The sequence below is a fragment of the Diaporthe citri genome (assembly GCF_014595645.1).
Source record: "Diaporthe citri strain NFHF-8-4 chromosome Unknown scaffold_6, whole genome shotgun sequence".
NCBI lineage: Eukaryota > Fungi > Ascomycota > Sordariomycetes > Diaporthales > Diaporthaceae > Diaporthe > Diaporthe citri.
In genome coordinates this window covers 3,716,309-3,732,827 of record NW_025064851.1, presented here as the reverse complement: position 1 = coordinate 3,732,827, position 16,519 = coordinate 3,716,309, and the positions used below count along the sequence as shown (strand labels likewise).

The 16,519-nt window shown below is 57.2% G+C and overlaps 3 protein-coding genes across 3 annotated transcripts; 2 read left to right on the top strand and 1 right to left on the bottom strand.

Moving 5' to 3' along the window:
* Window positions 1–288: 288 nt before the first annotated feature.
* INS49_012985 (uncharacterized protein) lies at window positions 289–1,264 on the top strand (the record flags this gene model as incomplete). The annotated part of the gene is made up of 2 exons (XM_043173687.1): window positions 289–1,099; window positions 1,227–1,264. The coding sequence occupies 2 exons, from the start codon at window positions 289–291 to the stop codon at window positions 1,262–1,264; spliced, it is 849 nt and encodes a 282-aa protein (XP_043022984.1).
* A 2,552-nt stretch (window positions 1,265–3,816) lies between these two features.
* On the top strand, window positions 3,817–4,749 carry INS49_012984 (uncharacterized protein; the record flags this gene model as incomplete). Its single annotated transcript, XM_043173686.1, has 1 exon — window positions 3,817–4,749. One exon carries the CDS (start codon window positions 3,817–3,819, stop codon window positions 4,747–4,749), a length of 933 nt encoding a protein of 310 aa, XP_043022983.1.
* Window positions 4,750–9,504: 4,755 nt separating this feature from the next.
* INS49_012983 (uncharacterized protein) lies at window positions 9,505–9,771 on the bottom strand (the record flags this gene model as incomplete). The annotated part of the gene is made up of 1 exon (XM_043173685.1): window positions 9,505–9,771. The coding sequence occupies one exon, from the start codon at window positions 9,769–9,771 to the stop codon at window positions 9,505–9,507; it is 267 nt and encodes an 88-aa protein (XP_043022982.1).
* Between the last annotated feature and the right edge of the window lie 6,748 nt (window positions 9,772–16,519).

Here is a 16,519-nt window from a genome sequence, read left to right as displayed (position 1 = left end):
GTCCGCTCCTAGGGCTCCCGGCCGCCCCTGGCCCGTCGTTTTACCCCAACTACCGGAGCTCGCTGGCTGGGCCCGGACTTTTTGGGGGGGTAGACACGAGATTGTCCGGACCTGTGGGCCTTATATACCACGGCGCTCGTCGACATGGATGAAACAATCGAGAGGGAGGCATTCGCCATTACTGACTTCTTATTCAACGAAGCCATAAAGCATCAGAACCTTCGTCTTGCTGCATTGCATTGTGTTGTCACGGTAGAGGAAAAAAAGAAGAACCAACCCGATCGAAACATGGCACCCTCAGCAGTAGACGTTGCGTCCTCGGACGCCACCACAACCTCCACTTCATACGACCCAGCACGCCCCCTCGCCGGCAAGGTCGCACTCATCACCGGTGCCGGGCGCGGAATCGGCAGGGGCATCGCCATCGAGCTGGGCCGCCGCGGCGCCAACGTCGTCGTCAACTACGGGAGCTCGGCCAAGTCAGCCGAGGAGGTCGTCTCGGAGCTCGCCAAGCTCGGGTCCAAGGGCGTCGCGCTGCAGGCCGACATCAGCGACCCGGCGTCTGTGAGCGGGCTGTTCGACAAGGCCATCGAGCACTTCGGCCACGTCGACTTTGTCATCTCCAACTCGGGCATGGAGGTCTGGTGCCCCGAGGTGGACGTGACCCCGGAGCTGTTCGACAAGGTCTTCGGGCTCAACTGCCGCGGCCAGTTCTTCGTCGCCCAGCAGGCCCTCAAGCACTGCCGGCGCGGCGGCCGCCTGGTGCTGACCTCGTCCATCGCCGCCAGCATCGGCGGCATCCCCAACCACGCCCTGTACGCCGGCTCCAAGGCCGCCATCGAGGGCTTCACGCGCGCCTTCGCCGTCGACTGCGGCGAGAAGGGCATGACCGTCAACGCCATCGCCCCGGGAGGCGTCAAGACCGACATGTTCGACGAGAACGCCTGGCACTACGTCCCCGGCGGCTACAAGGGCATGCCCATGGAGATCATCGACCAGGGCCTCGCCAACATGTGCCCGCTCAAGCGCGTCGGCACCCCCGCGGACATCGGCAAGGCCGTCTTCACCCTCTGCAGCGACGAGGGCGAGTGGATCAACGGTACGTACAAGCAGATTCTCTTCTTCTACCATCACTACTGCAGCCTCGTTCTCTCCTCTCTCATCTACTCTCGTGATGGTTTACTAGTGTGTGGGGTGATACAGTTCTTGCTAACTCTGTGGCGTAGGTCAAGTGATCAAGCTGACCGGCGGAAACGCCGTGTAAGGCAGCACAGACGCCATGATCTGCACTGCCAACAGCGCTGCGTTTGTCTTGGGTTTGCCATCTTCTGGCTGCATATGAGTGAGTTGGGAGGGGCGGAGACGCATGGTCATTACTGCAAAGCCTCTTGTAAACAAGTTTGCTCAGAGACGAAATGGGGTCTCCTGACCTCCTGGTGGCTGGCGTCTAGTGCACACACATAGGGCGTGGGGGAGGGTTTCACACATATATAAAGTTAATCAAGCCACATGCACTTCTCATCTTACCTCACCTCGACTATGGCAACACGAAAAAGGTCAGGAGAGTTCTCACTCTTGAGATGAACACGCCCACTCCGTGACCGAGTCCTTCTTCGTATGTTCGTAGGTGGTGGCCCAGGTCACGATGCGCAATGTGCCACGACACGTCGCACAATAAGCACTTTACGGCACTGCTCCCTGACGGCCTGGCGTCCGTCACGACACGAACAACTCTGGTAGCGACACCGCTTCTTTCGAGTCTGTTTCCCGGAAGCGACACAAAACCTGCGGGCTCGTTACGGGAAAGCCACTCAGTTGTCTCCACGGCAGCTGCATACAGGCGATTTCCTCTGCAGAGACAGCAAGCCTGCAGTCATCATGTGGACCAATGCGATAACTCATATTGCCCCCCACAGAGCAAGTCGAAAAGAAGAGAAAGTAAACTTTTGGTGTAGATCTTATTGGTAGGGCTCTATATTAGAGTGTTGTACAGATTGGACCACCTAGCAGTGTTACATGATCGCCGGTAGACGTCCCTCTCACCGACGGAGGTATCCACAAAGGTCTGCAACAACCCATGGTCTCAACAAGCAAGATTTACGCCAGATCTCGAGGAGATTAGTGAACCCTGCTTCTGTGGATAGCTGGCCTCGGCTCACGGTGTGTCAACATAGGCGGTGGTTACATGCCTATGTATCCCCTGGCCCTCCCGACCTGTGAGTCAGCACGTGTTCTGCTGGATAAAGTGGTGGAGCAGTTAGGTAAATGATGCCAAATATAGAAGAACAGTCACTTGAAGCCATGCAAGGTGCCATGTTGATTTGTCCTGGTGCGGGCCTTCCCCTCGCCCTCATCTGAGGCGCAGGGTAGGTGGCGGAGGCGAGCGTTTGCGCACAAGCCAAGACTCGCGTCTTCCTTCCTGAACTTGAAGCATCCCGGGGCTCGAGATATGACTTGGTGTTGAGAATAGTCTGACAAGGAGAAAAAGGCAGAGTATTCGCAATGACTCGCAAAGTTTACGTAGACCAAGTCGACCAATCTGGCCCTGGAGCAAGGCCCAGCCTCTGGCCTCTCCTAGACCCGGGAGCAAGATGATGGCATACTCAGATGACAGCTCAGTGTAGATTGCTCGCATCTTGACCGATCAAATAAACCATCTTCACACCCCTTCTGGCTCGAGGAGGGTGGTAGTCCCGGCAGTTGGAAGCGGGCGACAAGCCACGCAGTTCTCATCTCATGACGGCCTTTCGCAACGGGCTCTCCCTGTAATTCACCGCGGTACTGAAAGAACACCGAACACCGCGAAGGAGGATATCGCAAGGTACTGCTCTGTTGTTTGGCCCTTATGCAGAGCGAGGAAGGCCGTCCGGAGGGAAGGAAGCAGCTCGCCCAGCCCGCCGTGCATGGTGGTGCATCGTCTTGCATGGTCGTGCATCGCGCACGGGATGTCGTCCGAAGAATACGTGCAGGACGGGTGGGTCGCATGCGTGGCTTAAACACCATTGGGCCAGGCGGACTGCTTAGCAAGTGTCTACTTTCCGCATGGGGAAGAGGCCAAGTCATACAGTAGCATCCATCGTCCGGGACGCACAGCGCACAGCGCGCCGCCTGCGAGACTACAGCCAGGCATTTGGGCCGCCTCGTCGTGCCAGTAGCAGTTGCCAGTGCCAGGGGCAGGGGGGCCCCCTTGGGATAATGTCAGCTGCGCGTTCACATGCCCTCGAGGCTATGCGACCGGATTGCGGGTGGATCCTCGAGGTTGATTCGCGGCACAGTCAGCACGAAATCGTACCATCGTCGCATTCGCTCCCCCTTAGAGTTCAGACGGGGGAGGCGGTCAGCTTACGTTTTAGACGTCAACGATGGTGGCCGCCCATCGAGTTTCGAGATAAACGGCCCAGCGATCTCCAAGGGGTTGATTGCAAGGGGACGAGCACTTTGTTGCCATCTCACGTGAGCATGTTCGTTCAAGGAGAACCTCAGGCTGCGGCTTGGGCTCGCCGTGTAACCCCCGGTGTGCTTCCGCGGTGCAAGACAACGCGCGTTGAATGGTGTCTGTTGTCTGCAGCCCCGGGGAGCAGCGATTGAGTGGGAGGCAGTCACAACCATGGACACGGCAGGCGCGTATTACTTGGTAGATACTGCTGTGTATGTAAGTGCCGACCCCCACCTTGGGCAATCAATCACGCGCGGCCAAAGTTTGCGTCACGACAACGTGCTTGCCCAGGCCGAGGCGAACAGCGATCGATCCATGCCCATGCAACAAGATTGTGAGCTCCGATCACCTTTTTGCAACCACTGCACACTGACTGCAGGATGGAGCCTAGATACTTGCCCAACAGCGACACACCGCTGTCAACCGTCCCGTCAGGCGAGCCGACGAGTCACTTGAGAGAGGCCCTCGAGGAGATCATCGCCAAATTGCCCCCTCAGCAACATTACACGGGCAACAATGACGTCCTCAAGGGCCTCTGGGCAGGCCCAACCGGCTTCGCCTACCTGTTCCTCCAGGCCTCCTCGAGGTGCCCTCGCCTCAAGATAGCCGGCCGCCACGCCATCACCTGGGCGCGCAGGTACATGGACGGCACCAGAGGCCACCTGAGCCTCGGATCCCGGTGCGGGCTGTCGTGCGAGAAGCTGGCCTGCGACGCCGTCCAGGCCTGCATCACCAAGGATGCGGCCTACGTCAACGCCTTCCTCTCCAGCCTGCCAGAGGTCCTGGCCCCTGGCGGGTCGTGGCCGGACGAGATCCTGCAGGGTCGAGCCGGCACGCTCTACATGTTGCGGATGATGCGCCACTGGGTCCCCGACACCGAGGTCCACGTACTGCTGGACCGGTCAGTCGAGTCCGTCGCGACGGCCATCTTGGCGGATGGCCCAGAGTGGAAGTGGCACGGGAAACGTTATCTTGGTGCTGTCCACGGCGACATTGGCATTGTCACACAGCTTGTCCTCACCACGCCGTCGCTGGCCACCCGCGTCGAAGGCAAGATGAGGGACCTGCTGGGCTCCCAGCTGGCTAATGGGAACTGGCCGAGCTCGGTTGGGAAGACGGATGCCTCGCTCGTGCAGTTCTGCCACGGCGCCCCAGGGTTCCTGCATTCCCTAGCATCACTTAGGCCCTACTTCCCCGGCCTTCGGCAAGAAATAGATGCGAGCGTCGACAAGGCCCGTCAGTGCGTCTGGAGAGAGGGCCTGCTTCGAAAGGAGCCCTCCCTGTGCCATGGGATACTCGGGAATGCCCTGTAAGTTGCGCCGTAGTCATTTGAGCGAAGGAGCTCAAGCTGAACCCAACGCAAGCACTTTACGTGATCCCGAGAGGCAGCATTTCCTGGCCACAGCGACACCAGGCGCTATCTCTGAGATGAGGAAGAAGGACGGGGCTGTGTTCGCGCCGGCAGACTATGGGAATAGATATGCCACTATCTCAGGCTATGCACTGAGTGCTGCATGGTCATGGATGGTTGCTGGCGAGCCGTCGCCGGGCGTGATATTCTACAACGATGTGTAATACAGAAGCTCGCACACGGTCGCATTCGTCCTAGTTCCGAGTGCCGATCGGACGCGTGTGACGTTGATCACTTCAATAAGCTCACCGATGAGCCAAGATCTGGCCTCTGGGGGGGCTCAAGGGCATCTGCAGGCAGCAGCACTTGCAGCGTAGCAGCGTAGCAGCAGCAGGAGCAGCAGCCCGAAGGTGGACACCCTCGTCCGAGAGACCCGGATCCGTGAAGAGAAGCAACATCAAGGTTCCGCCGTGCAAATCGCAAATGTGCATTTTTCAACGTGTGCATGGGTTCCCCTGGCTTCTGCTCTTCGGCACTCCTGCACTCTGATGATCAGGACGTGAGGCTGAATTTAGGGGAGCCCATCACCTGAACCGCTGATGAGGAATCCCACACCAAGGCCCATGATTCCAGTGGTTTTGGAGGATTTTGATGATAGAAAAACAAGGCGGACCTTGGCGGTAAGAACGGGCCCCACGCCGGGACCGATTCAAGTCGGCACTCCGAGCAGAACAAGTGTTTTCGATTTTCGTCGGAGCTAACAAGTGCTGATATCAGCCGTGGATGTGCCGACTGGACGGGGATGTTCGGCACCAAGGGGGCCAGAACAGGAATTGGCCCACGTTGCACAACACAACTGTCGTTCTGCTCTGGGCTGCAGTAGAGCTCCTGCAGGTCTTACAGCCAGCATACAACTATCAGAGCTCGGTGGCTTGCTTGTGGGATGCCATGGCAAGCCTCCAGACACGTCGCCCAAGGGCAATGGAGGACCTCTCTACGAAAGTGGAAAAGAAAGAACTCGAGGCTGAAGAGCGGGTCGCCAGATGCCAGTGGCGCCCACTCAGAGTTGCAACAGATCGCTGGGTAAGGGCTGAACTTCGCCCACGTCGAATGCCGTCAGACGGCCATCACGCCAACCTTTAAGCCAGATGTGTGGCAACATCTGAAGTGTCCCGCCGGCCAATGACCAACACATAGGCAGGGTAGAGAATCACCAAAATAGGACATTGATCTTCCTAAGCGGAGCCCGTCGCGCAGAAGCTTGAGGCCTAATCTTCAGCTCCTACAGCGGTGCCCTGGCTACTGGCTAGACCCTCCAAAACCTGTGTGAGCATGCGAGCAAGGCAGGGCCAAGTCCTGGCTACTCACCTTGGAGGGAATTGTGTGGTCAGGATCGAGCGGAAGTCTGTCCCGATGCCGCTCCCTCCGTGTTCTCGAAGTCCGCAAGGTACAGCTCGGACAGCCATCGAGGTACGAAACCACCCGTTTCCGCGCGACCATCCCTTCGAGGCATTTGCAATCTTGCATGATACTTGCCGATTGCCAGGCCCGGTATTGTCCGGTTGTCGTCCAGCCCTCCAACATGATACCGTCAGCACTGCGCCAGTCCTCTAGGGGGTATTTTGGGTTTTGGTTATTAGTCACGACCCGTCCGCCGGCTTCCCATATCGAGGCTGGCCGTGAACGTTTCCACTACCCGTAGATGGACACGGGGTAAGGCAGGCCAGTCGACTAGCTACTATCGCTAGGGCTGTCGCCGTTGGGAGAACCATGAACCCGGGAAACAAGAAAATTAAAGATCGACGTCACTTTGCCCTGGGGTGTAGTGCGCTGGCCGTGCGGTAACATGGGACATGCAAGACCCATGTGCGCCCAAAGGCCCGTTCCTAACTAAGGACGAACCGTCTCCGGCATGTCTTGTTCCCTTGCCCTAGCTACCTAGTGGTTCAGGGAAGCGCCAATCCGCCCTGAGGGGCCCTCCAACTCCCCATAAGAAAAAAGGCGTTGGGAAACGTTCGCGGGGCGTTTTTTCAAGTCTCTCGAGGTCTGGGCAAGGAGAAGGAACGCTGTCAGAGAAGATGGGGACGGGTTCGCTCGTGGCGTCACGGTCCCCTCCCCCAATTGCTCCGGGCCCTGGGGGCGTTGCGTCCGGTCCCCTCTGGTGACCTGTTTCCAGCCGTACCTTGGGGCTCCAAGTCGCGCCGCCAAAGCCGATGGAGCCAAGCGCTGACATGTGTGGCTGATATCCTCGCACTCCAGCACATCCAGCGCTGCATTCGACAGGTCACCTTGCATCGAACGTACAGGCGCATATACGGGCCGGGGTGTTCGGTACAGGTGGCAGGGATCAGGGGCTGGAACGCGGCTCGCCCACGCCTGCGTAGATCATTCGAATGGCAGGGAGCATTTGGCCACGACCCGTCTGCACTTCACAGGATCTTGCGTCTGAAGAGCATCAAAGTTTGCGCTCGGGTAAGTGATATTCCCAAGCGTCTCAAGTTCTGCCCTGAAATGAGAAATAGCGTCTACCCAGTTCCGGCAGAGATCTCTGCCGATCTCTGTGACCGAGGTGCGAAACCGAGGCGGCAGGACACTGGCGGTTGAAGCCAAGAGCGTGGCCGTGCATGACGATGGACTGGAATCCTATCCGTCATGGCAGGAGTCGTACCAGAGTGTCGGGTTAACCCCCTTCCCTGCCAGCAGTGGTGGCCTTGCGTCGCTGAGAGTTGACTCCAGTACCCGCTGTCACATGTGCCAAGATGCTGTGGGGTCCCGAGCGTGGTACCCACGACATCTGCCCGTAAGCCTTCGTTGTCAAATGGGAGCACTATTCGCCTAGGCCTGGGCTGATATCTGAAGCATCACCGTCGTGCTAGCACGTCTCATCCTCGAGGTGATTACTACCGTCGCAAGTCAATCCCAATGGGCAAAAGTGGGGGTCGGGCCCACGGGAGCCTCAAAGGACACAAGCCTTTTGCTCGGCCACCAGTAAGAGGGCATAGCGGCAGGCGGGCAGATGTTGTGAGAGGTTTCCTCACAGACGTGATCCCGGTGGTACGGGCACAGGTACCCTTGCATGTAAGTATGTATGTATGTATGTATGTATGTATGTACGTACGTACGTGTGTGTGTGTGCATGTATCTGTACTGGGTGGGTGGGTGTTCATCCACGAACACACACATCCACATACATGTGAAACTACGGCAAGTCAACACATAGAAACAAAACACATCTCCACCCACCCACACCTGCACCCACAAACTCGTACAGTACACATCGTACAAATTTACCCATTGGCTGGCCCAGTCGTGACGGCTCCCGAAAGCTTATTCCTTAAATCCATTCCTAGCTCAGCCTTAGCTCTCACCCCGCTGGGCCAGCTCTCTGGCTCCGGACATCTCCACTTAATGATGTAATCCCCAGAGGGCCCGCCGCGTGCACCAAGATCTCTAGCCTGGCACTCGGTCCGTTTCTCGGCAAGCACAGGACACAGGAAAAGGGCTGGAGATGCCGGCTGGCTGGGCCTTATATCCGTGCTGACAGACATCAGGGCGCGCCGCTTTCCTTTGTAGACCTGCCCAGCTGCTTGGGAGCGGGAGTTTCAGCTGAACCGCCTGGGCTGGGTTGTAATGTCCCCTGTCCCCTGCTCGGGGCTGGGCGGAGGGGCAGTGGCTTGCTCACGGATGTTGTCATTTTCTGGGAGGACGTGAACTCGCCCTGTGATATTACCCCAGGACGCGGGTGGAAGTATACGCTAGATCACCGTGACACCAGCCCATTGTACATCGAGCACATGGTACTCATGCTGTGCGCCCACAATGTCGTCGGACTAACCCAGTCTCCCACACACTAACAGAACGCATCTCCCCCTTCCCGAACGTTCCTCTCGGGTGCGACAAGAAGCACCGGGGTCTGGACCCTCAGCCAACGCCAAATTCTCCAGCCAGGGGGACTCAAGCACAGTCATATCTCGCACAATCACCCACACACGGTCTAAGCACTCAACACAGGGCAGATTAGCTCAGGTACCAAACAAAACAAGAGTGGCATTGGCAGGCGATAAGAACGCATCATTCCAATAATAGACTTTCATGCCGTTTCCCCCTTGCTGAACCACTGTAAGGAAAGACAACCCATTGAGCCCCAGTACGCCTTTCCGTCTTTCCGCTCACGACCGTGGTGGCAATGTCTATCTCAGTCCGCCCCCCCCCCTCTCCGCTCAAGTGCGAGCTTGTCAGTAGTCTGCTGTGATGTCGTGCCGGCCCCAGGGCCAGCCTTGGGTCTTGGCTCCTGTTCTGCCTGTCTTCTCAACCGTGTTGTGAAATGATAAGGTCCTTGAAACGATGCCACCCGCCCCTTAGTAGCAGCTTCATCCGCCCTGTGGCTTTGAGCCGAAACGTGGAAGCATGGGCCAAGCAAGCACAGTACTGCGTCGGTTTTGTAACTGCGAGAAAATTGTTGAACGGTAAGCGAAAGCCGTTGTACCGCAAGTCCCGGCATAGACAGTGACCGAAGCGCAAATTAGAGTGTAGTATCGAATTATTCCTTTTTCGCTGCAGGATTCTGGTGTCGTTCGGCCAGGGGAAAATACCGCAATCTGTTGTTTCATCCCGGGCGTCGGAGTTCTATGTTTTGAAGGAACGATTGCTCTGCGTGAGATGTGCAGTCCTGCCCCAAAATCCCCGAAGAGGGTGGGGAGGACTTCGGATCGGATCTTCACGAGAATCCAATGTCGCCCTTCCGATGGGTGACCACCTGCATTGTGGATCCCAAGTTCTGGCCCAGATACCCGAGCATCGCCTTGCTGACCTCGGGGTCCTCTGACAGTTCCGAACATACCTCCCGGAAATTGGCATACACCTCCTCGAGCTTCCGAAGCTCTCGTGCGAGGATCTCCAGCTCCAACCATCGGCTGTCCTCGCCATTGACGGTGTAGGCACCGAGACTTACGCCCAGCCCCGTCAGACCATTGCTTGTTGCCATTGCCGGAGTCGAAATCTGTGCCGTCATGTGAACGCTCGGCGGTCCTTCATGATCAAAATAAGACTGTGAGGCGTTCTTATAGAAAGACGTGATTGTGCCTATCACTGTCGCCAACAGCATAGCCGCTGTATGGGTACCTGATCTTCTCATGCATCGCGTGCAGGCTACGTGAGTGTTAGTATCTGGGTGTGAGCTCGTAGGCAACGGGAGAAAGGGGACGGTCATACCAAGCATAGCTGCGCATCCCTCAACTGCTTTTCGGTTGAGGGAAAGCACCAAATCAAATGGTGGGGCTGCAGGAGACGATGCGTTGTGTAAAGCCTGCAGGGACTGTAGGCACACTGTAAAACAAGTGCAAGAGCCCCCAGCCGAGTTGGACGGTGTGGACTTTGATCTCGATGGAGCCTGTCGATGATGTGGAGTGACTGTCGGACTTGGAAAGCAGTTCGGTGCCATGCTTGTCGGTGTGGAGGCTTGGTTGAAACCGAACAGCTCAGGTCCCTTTGTTTCCATCCAGCCCATAGAGCCTGAACTCATGTCGTATGATTGAGAACGACTATGAATATGATCATTCGCAATTGTGTTTGTGATAGAGGTGTCGGTGAACTGAGCAGGTATCTCGCTCGGTGGTGTCCATGGTATGCCAGGGCCATACATATCACTGGCCAGGCTGGGATCGGCATGCGCTGGCGGGCTGCCATCTACCCCGATGAAAGCGAGACCGGATGATATCGACTGAGTCCGACTCATGGATCCATCAATGCTCGTAGGCGGTGTAATCCATCCTCCTTCAAGTTCGTACATGCCGGGCATGCCACCATGGACGCCGTACATAATGTTGTTGTTGTTGTTGTTGTTGTTGTTGTTGTTGTTGCTGGGCGCTGCGGTGCTTCCAGCCGAGTCTCGGTGTGCTGCTTGTTCCTTGGAGCTCTCCGAGGCCTTCGGTTTTCCAGCTCTGCTCGAGGGCGAATAACGACATTCTATGCCACAGGTGAGGCATCTGGAACATATCGGTCTTGCCTTGGAACACTTGACTTTGGCGAGGAAGCAGCCATCACAAGATGCTCGAAGGCGGGGTTGACGTTGTTTCGTCGCGGTAGCCATGGCTGCTATGGGCCGCGCCTCACGATATATCGAGGCTGTTGCTGTCGTTGACGGCGGTTGGCAGGATGAAAGTTGAGGTAGAGCTCGAGTGGGACAGTCTGAGTAGAAGACGGGCCTTGGTGAGGAGATATTGCTGATTGCGCCCGTTCGACCGGAGGGATGAAGCATCAACAAGAGGGCTGAGATAGATATGTACGGAGGGATCCTACTTGGACAGTGTGCGAATGGGGTGGTGCTTCGAGCAGGAGAGAGATATAGAAGCCGATGCTGTGAGTAGATCTCAAAGAGGTGTGTGTGAGAGCTGGGCAAAAAGCGGGCGTAGTAAAGTTAATTGGGAACCGGTAGCTCGAAGGCGAGGAAGAAGCTTGAACACATGGCGCGAGAAGCACAGATCTTGACTTAGAGCAGACACCGTCTTATGATTGCAATCCGGGTTGTGGATATACCCCAGGTAGGCTAGTCCGCTTGGTGGTCGGAACTGGAGCCAAGGCAGCGAACGTTGACGCTCGGCCACACTCTATAAACAGCCCCTACGCAGGTGGCACCCTAGGATGATGAGAGATCGAACGTGAGAAACGGGACTTTACCGCTAGCCATGCGCTGAAGTGTCCAACGCTCAGGGGGATTGGGCATGCGTTGCGGGATTCGGTCCCTGGGAGCATTTCCTGTGCAAAACAGCCAACCGCCCTCTCGAGGCAAGGCAGCCTTCGAGTCGCCCACTACAGGCCAAGAGGGTCAAATTCGGTGCTAAATGGGGATCTTGGGTCTGCTGCTAGACGGCCAATCTGATGAGCAAGGCTGTGCTGAGAAATCCAACAGCCGTAACAGGCGTGTCGAGGGCCGTGGAAAGATGATCAAGTATCCGGAAAGCGAGGGATACGGGCAAGGGGCCCTCGAGCGAAGAGGTCGTGGTCTAAGTCGAAAATACGTGACAGGGAAGGGCCGTGTAGCAAGGGACACTTGACATGCCCAGGGGTGTGACAACGTGATGCAGCCTGCAAGTACCTCGGACTACGAGGACTAGCACTCACCGGGCCCCAGTACCTCCCCCAAGCGTTCCGCACTGCCCGTCACTCATATCAGCCCCGGCTTCGAGACTGGCGTGAGGCTAAGAGTCAACTCTGTCCCACCCCCGGGTCAATGATCGTCTCGTGTATTTCAACTTTCAGAGGAAGGTTCTCCTCGGCTCTCTGAGCCAGTCGCAAGCACAAAAGGCGTCAGAATCCTGCTCTTTCGGATGGACTCGGCGGGGTCTGGACAACCTGATAGTACCAAGTCGACGGCTAACTACCGTCTTTCTTCTCTCAATTATATTAAGATCTGCCCACGGTGGCTGCCATGGCAAGACTCCCCCGTTGCCAAAGGAGGGCATGATCGGCCTCTGGAAGAGTAGCTTAAAGGCAAAAGCCACAGAATGGTTGTGCTGGGTGGACCCCTACTAGATTCGGTAGGCATCTTACCCCGTCTTTTTGACTCACATTGCTTTTGTATCCAACAAACAGTGGACACCACCATGTTGCAACGGCTTTCTTCTTGTTTTCGTGTGAGACTCGAGCCATCTGTGCGTGGGCAACGACCATATTGCATTGCGCCTGTCGCAGTGTGGGGGGAGGGGGGGGGTCGCAAAGTTGTAAGGCGGGTCCCATTTTGGCTCATGGGATCCGGTAGAAAAGCTCACGGCCTCACACTGTTGGTTCATTACACTTTAGGCTGCACCGCTTCAAAGAATGTCTGGTCGAGCTTTGAGGCGCTCACAAGTCTGATAAACGAGCGGTGGGTGATGTCGAGGTGTCCAAGCAGAGTAGGGCGCCTCCAACGATGATCGCTATCGCGCGCGTCGCCGCATCTATATCGGGTCAAGTGGACGTGCACCCAATTGGTCCCAAACACAGCTCCAAGAGGCCGGTGGTGTGTTGGCCATAGAAGTTTCCGCTGGAGCTAGTGCGTCTGCCGTTTCGCCAATACAACAGTGCCCGGATGCTTTCCGAGATTATGTATCAGTCCTTTGACCCTTTGGCCGTTATCGTCAAACGCCACCCGTACTGAGAGCTTGCTGGTGCCTCTGCAATGGTTGCACCCAAACAACCTGTGCCGTGGAAGACTGAGCGCAAGCAACATGGGCTCGAGCTGCCACGTCCTGTCCGTCGCCCAGTTTCCACAGTTAAAATGGCAATTGTTGAGCTTGTTCCTACAGGTAAGCAGTCAGCGCCGCCCAGAACTTGCTTGCAGCACAACAGACCCCTGTCCTTGATGGCCTCAAAGAGTCAGCCCGTAGGCGTCACGCTCCGCTTCTGCAGTGAAGGGACTGCAGTGAGGGTGCTGCAGAGGAGGACCTGCAGTGTGCGCTCTGCGACGAATTTCCTGCACGGAAGGCCCATTGTGAGGGAACATGAGCCTGTGCATAAGCCTGCATGGTCCCAGCTCATGGGAATGACGGCCCACGGTATGGGCTGCGCGACCCCGGATATCGTGCGATTGATTGTACACGGAACTTGTTGGGCGGTGGCGGCGGTGCAAGATACTGCCTTGCCGAGGTCTCCGTTCAGCGCGGGTAAGACGTGGGCCAAGGAGCGACAGAATCCATTTTGGGACAAGTACAGATGCTCTCCTCAATAGCGCGCGGGCCGGACTTGGTGTATCGACCTCGATGAAGCAGAAGACGTTTGCTCGAACGAGTCTGATGTACCAGATTTCGATACCATGTTGCCATTGCTGTAAGAGACAGAACGGTCCTCTTCCCCCACCAGCGTAAGCCGGCTAATTTCACGGCAGACAGGGGGGTTAGATGCCCCGTGGGTTAAAGGGCAGCCTGGACTGGCAGTGGGGTGTGAGGCTGTTTGGGCTGGCCCGGTTGTCGATCCTACCGCGGGCGACGTCCCGCTGGCCTCGAGCGAGTGCCGTGTCCTGTTCTATTCCCGCGGCCTGTCGACCCGTGCGCTAGGTGGATCCTACAAATGCCCAAGGCTGAAGCACACTAGGGCGGGAAGCTTGTGAAGCTGAAGTGTGCTCCTGCCTGTCCCAAACTAAGCCGCCTCGTGGCCACAAGCAGAACCTATCGCTCGTGGGCAAGTGGCAGTGATCGACACCAGGGCCGAGCTGGTGGGAATAAGGCCTCGAAGGCATTGCGGTCCAAGAGCCCACCTAGCCTGGGGGGGGGGTTCCTGTGGCGCTGGCGGATTGCTAATGACGCCGGTGTCAGCTCGACAGATGTGTAAGCAGTGATGAGACGCGAGAGCGGCCGGTCTGTTGCGCCTCGAAAGATGCGCTGTGGACTAGGTGACTAGGTGATTCCGCAGCAGCCGGTAAGCTGACGTCGGCGTCTTGCGAAGTGGAAGTGGAGGAAAGTGCTGTAGAAACGTGCTTGCTCGTGTTGACCTGCTTTCTGCATATGCATAATGCAGGCAGGCCGCGCGAGTGGGCCCGGCGCGCGATCAGGGCCTTTCTGGCGACGATTCCGGCTCGCACGCACGCCCGATTGCCCGTATGGGACGAAGAATTCGGGTGCTGTGGGTGCTGTGGGTGCTGTGGGTGCTGTGGGTGCTGTGCGCTGGGAAGGTCGACGCGAAGCACAACATGCTCTGTTCTGCATGAGCATGAGAGGCTTGCAGAGGGTTGCACTAGGTAGGCCGCCGAGACTGCAAGCGGGCGCAGCGTGATGGAGTTGACGATGGCCACCATCGCCGGGCTGGTGGTTTGAAGAGGTGCAACTTCTTCAGCCGCTCGACGTGGTGGGGTGGAGCATAACTACGTCGGATCCGGCTGCTCGGAGGGCTCAGCGATGAGGGCGGAGTGGGGAGGAAGGAGGCGAGTCAACCCATCTCGTCGACACAACGTAGCATCTTGACGTGGAGTGTGGAGGGGCCGCCGGTGGGGAAACCACAACCCACTTGTGGGAAGTGTTAATGTCACGGCAGGGAAGGTGCGTGGCTGGCTAACAGCTCAGGAAGCGACCCCTGCTCTGCTGAAGGACAACCTTAATTCGACCTCACGATGCAGGCAGCCTGGACCAGCCAAGAAACTCGCAGCACAGCACAAAGCAGGGTCCTGCAGCAGAGGGGCAGGAGCGCAGGCCTAGGCATCACGCAGCGGCTCCCGATCGCTGTCTCCCAGCCCCACCCACCTCACCTCGCCCATTCACGCAAGCCACTCGACCGCTGGTGACCGGAGCCTTGCTCTCCGTCGAGCAATCTGCCGTCGCCTCGATTCACTTCACAATCTCTTTCCGAGATGCGCTTCTCTGGGCCAGGCCACGACAGGATAGACACTCTTTGGTCCTGGCATTTGCAAAGCTCCGCACTCGGTGTCGCCAGCCAGGTCGACCGCAGCAGCTTCAGGTCCGTCCTACTAGGTCGGTCCAGGCCTTCCGCAATCCCACTGGCACAGTTACGCTCTGTCACTTGTCACTACTATGCTCCAGTGTACGTGAGATTGTACGAGGCGAGACCGTCAGAGAGCCAATGACTTGGACAAAGTGGCCGCCCCATAGGCAAATACGCGGATTGTGACCAGGTGGCGGTCATTTGTGCTTGAAGCCATGTTTGGCCGCGGCAAAGGACGCCCCTGTCGCCTTCTAAACGCCCAGCCGTCACCAACACCATTGATCCAGGTGTGTCTTTGCCGTCGAGCCGCCTACGCGCTGTTCTCACATCCTCTAGGTGGAAGGCGCGAAAGGATACTGGCATCGGGATAAAATCAAGGGCCGCTCAGGTGGGCCGCTGTCCAGGTGTCGACAGGCGTGTGGCTCCTGCGACCTGACAAGGTTGGCGTGCTCAGTAGTGGGGGCAGCAAGAATAAGGATCGCAACCAGAGAGAAAAAAACAAAGAACCAGCCAGGTTCCTCACCCCCTAGCTCCCCTCGTCTTCGTGTTGAGAGTCATCTCTGACTGCATTAGCAGGTCTTTGTGGGCCATTTGGTCCTATGATCCTGGGCATGGAAAACCTGGCAGGCAGCGCGGGATGACATTCACGATCCAATGTGCAGTGTCACAGCCGAAAATGGAAATGGCGAGTGAGAAGAAGAGTCTCGTGATCATCGATCTCCCGCACTATACAGACGGGGATCTGTCTCGCTGCCATGCGTTGGCCACGCCCTTATCGCTCCAGCGAGAAGCATCGCATGCTGTTCCCGACTTGCATGAGCACGCGAAGAACCTTGGGGCAGAGGCCGCGAGCCGTGACTGGGAACCCGATTATTGGATCCCGTGTCACTCTTGCAACAAGCCGTGCGGGGCTCTGTCTCTTGTTGTTCTTCTCTATCGATCGCGCCCGCGTTCGCTTGCTGCATGGTAAAGAACGCGGTGCCTAGGCAGGTCGTGGCTGTCCAGGTCACAGGTGTCTCAGACGAGACATTCCCTCACGAGCACAGCAATTCGATAGTCCCTGCATCCCTACTTGTGTAGCCGCAAAACGCTCTAGTGTTTTCTCCTTTTTTTTCTTCTTCTTCTTGTTCGCGTCATGATTCTATGATTTGGGTACACAATTTGTCAGGGCTGGAGGACGGGCAAGCCTACTGGGTTGGAAGCCGCGTCCACGGCCTCGTGTTTTGGATAAAAGTCCCTGATTCCGTCTACGGCTTCGGTGCGGCGCTGGGCGGATAGACCATTCGTATTTTGCGTCACACATGAGTCTGTGCGATGTATAGCAT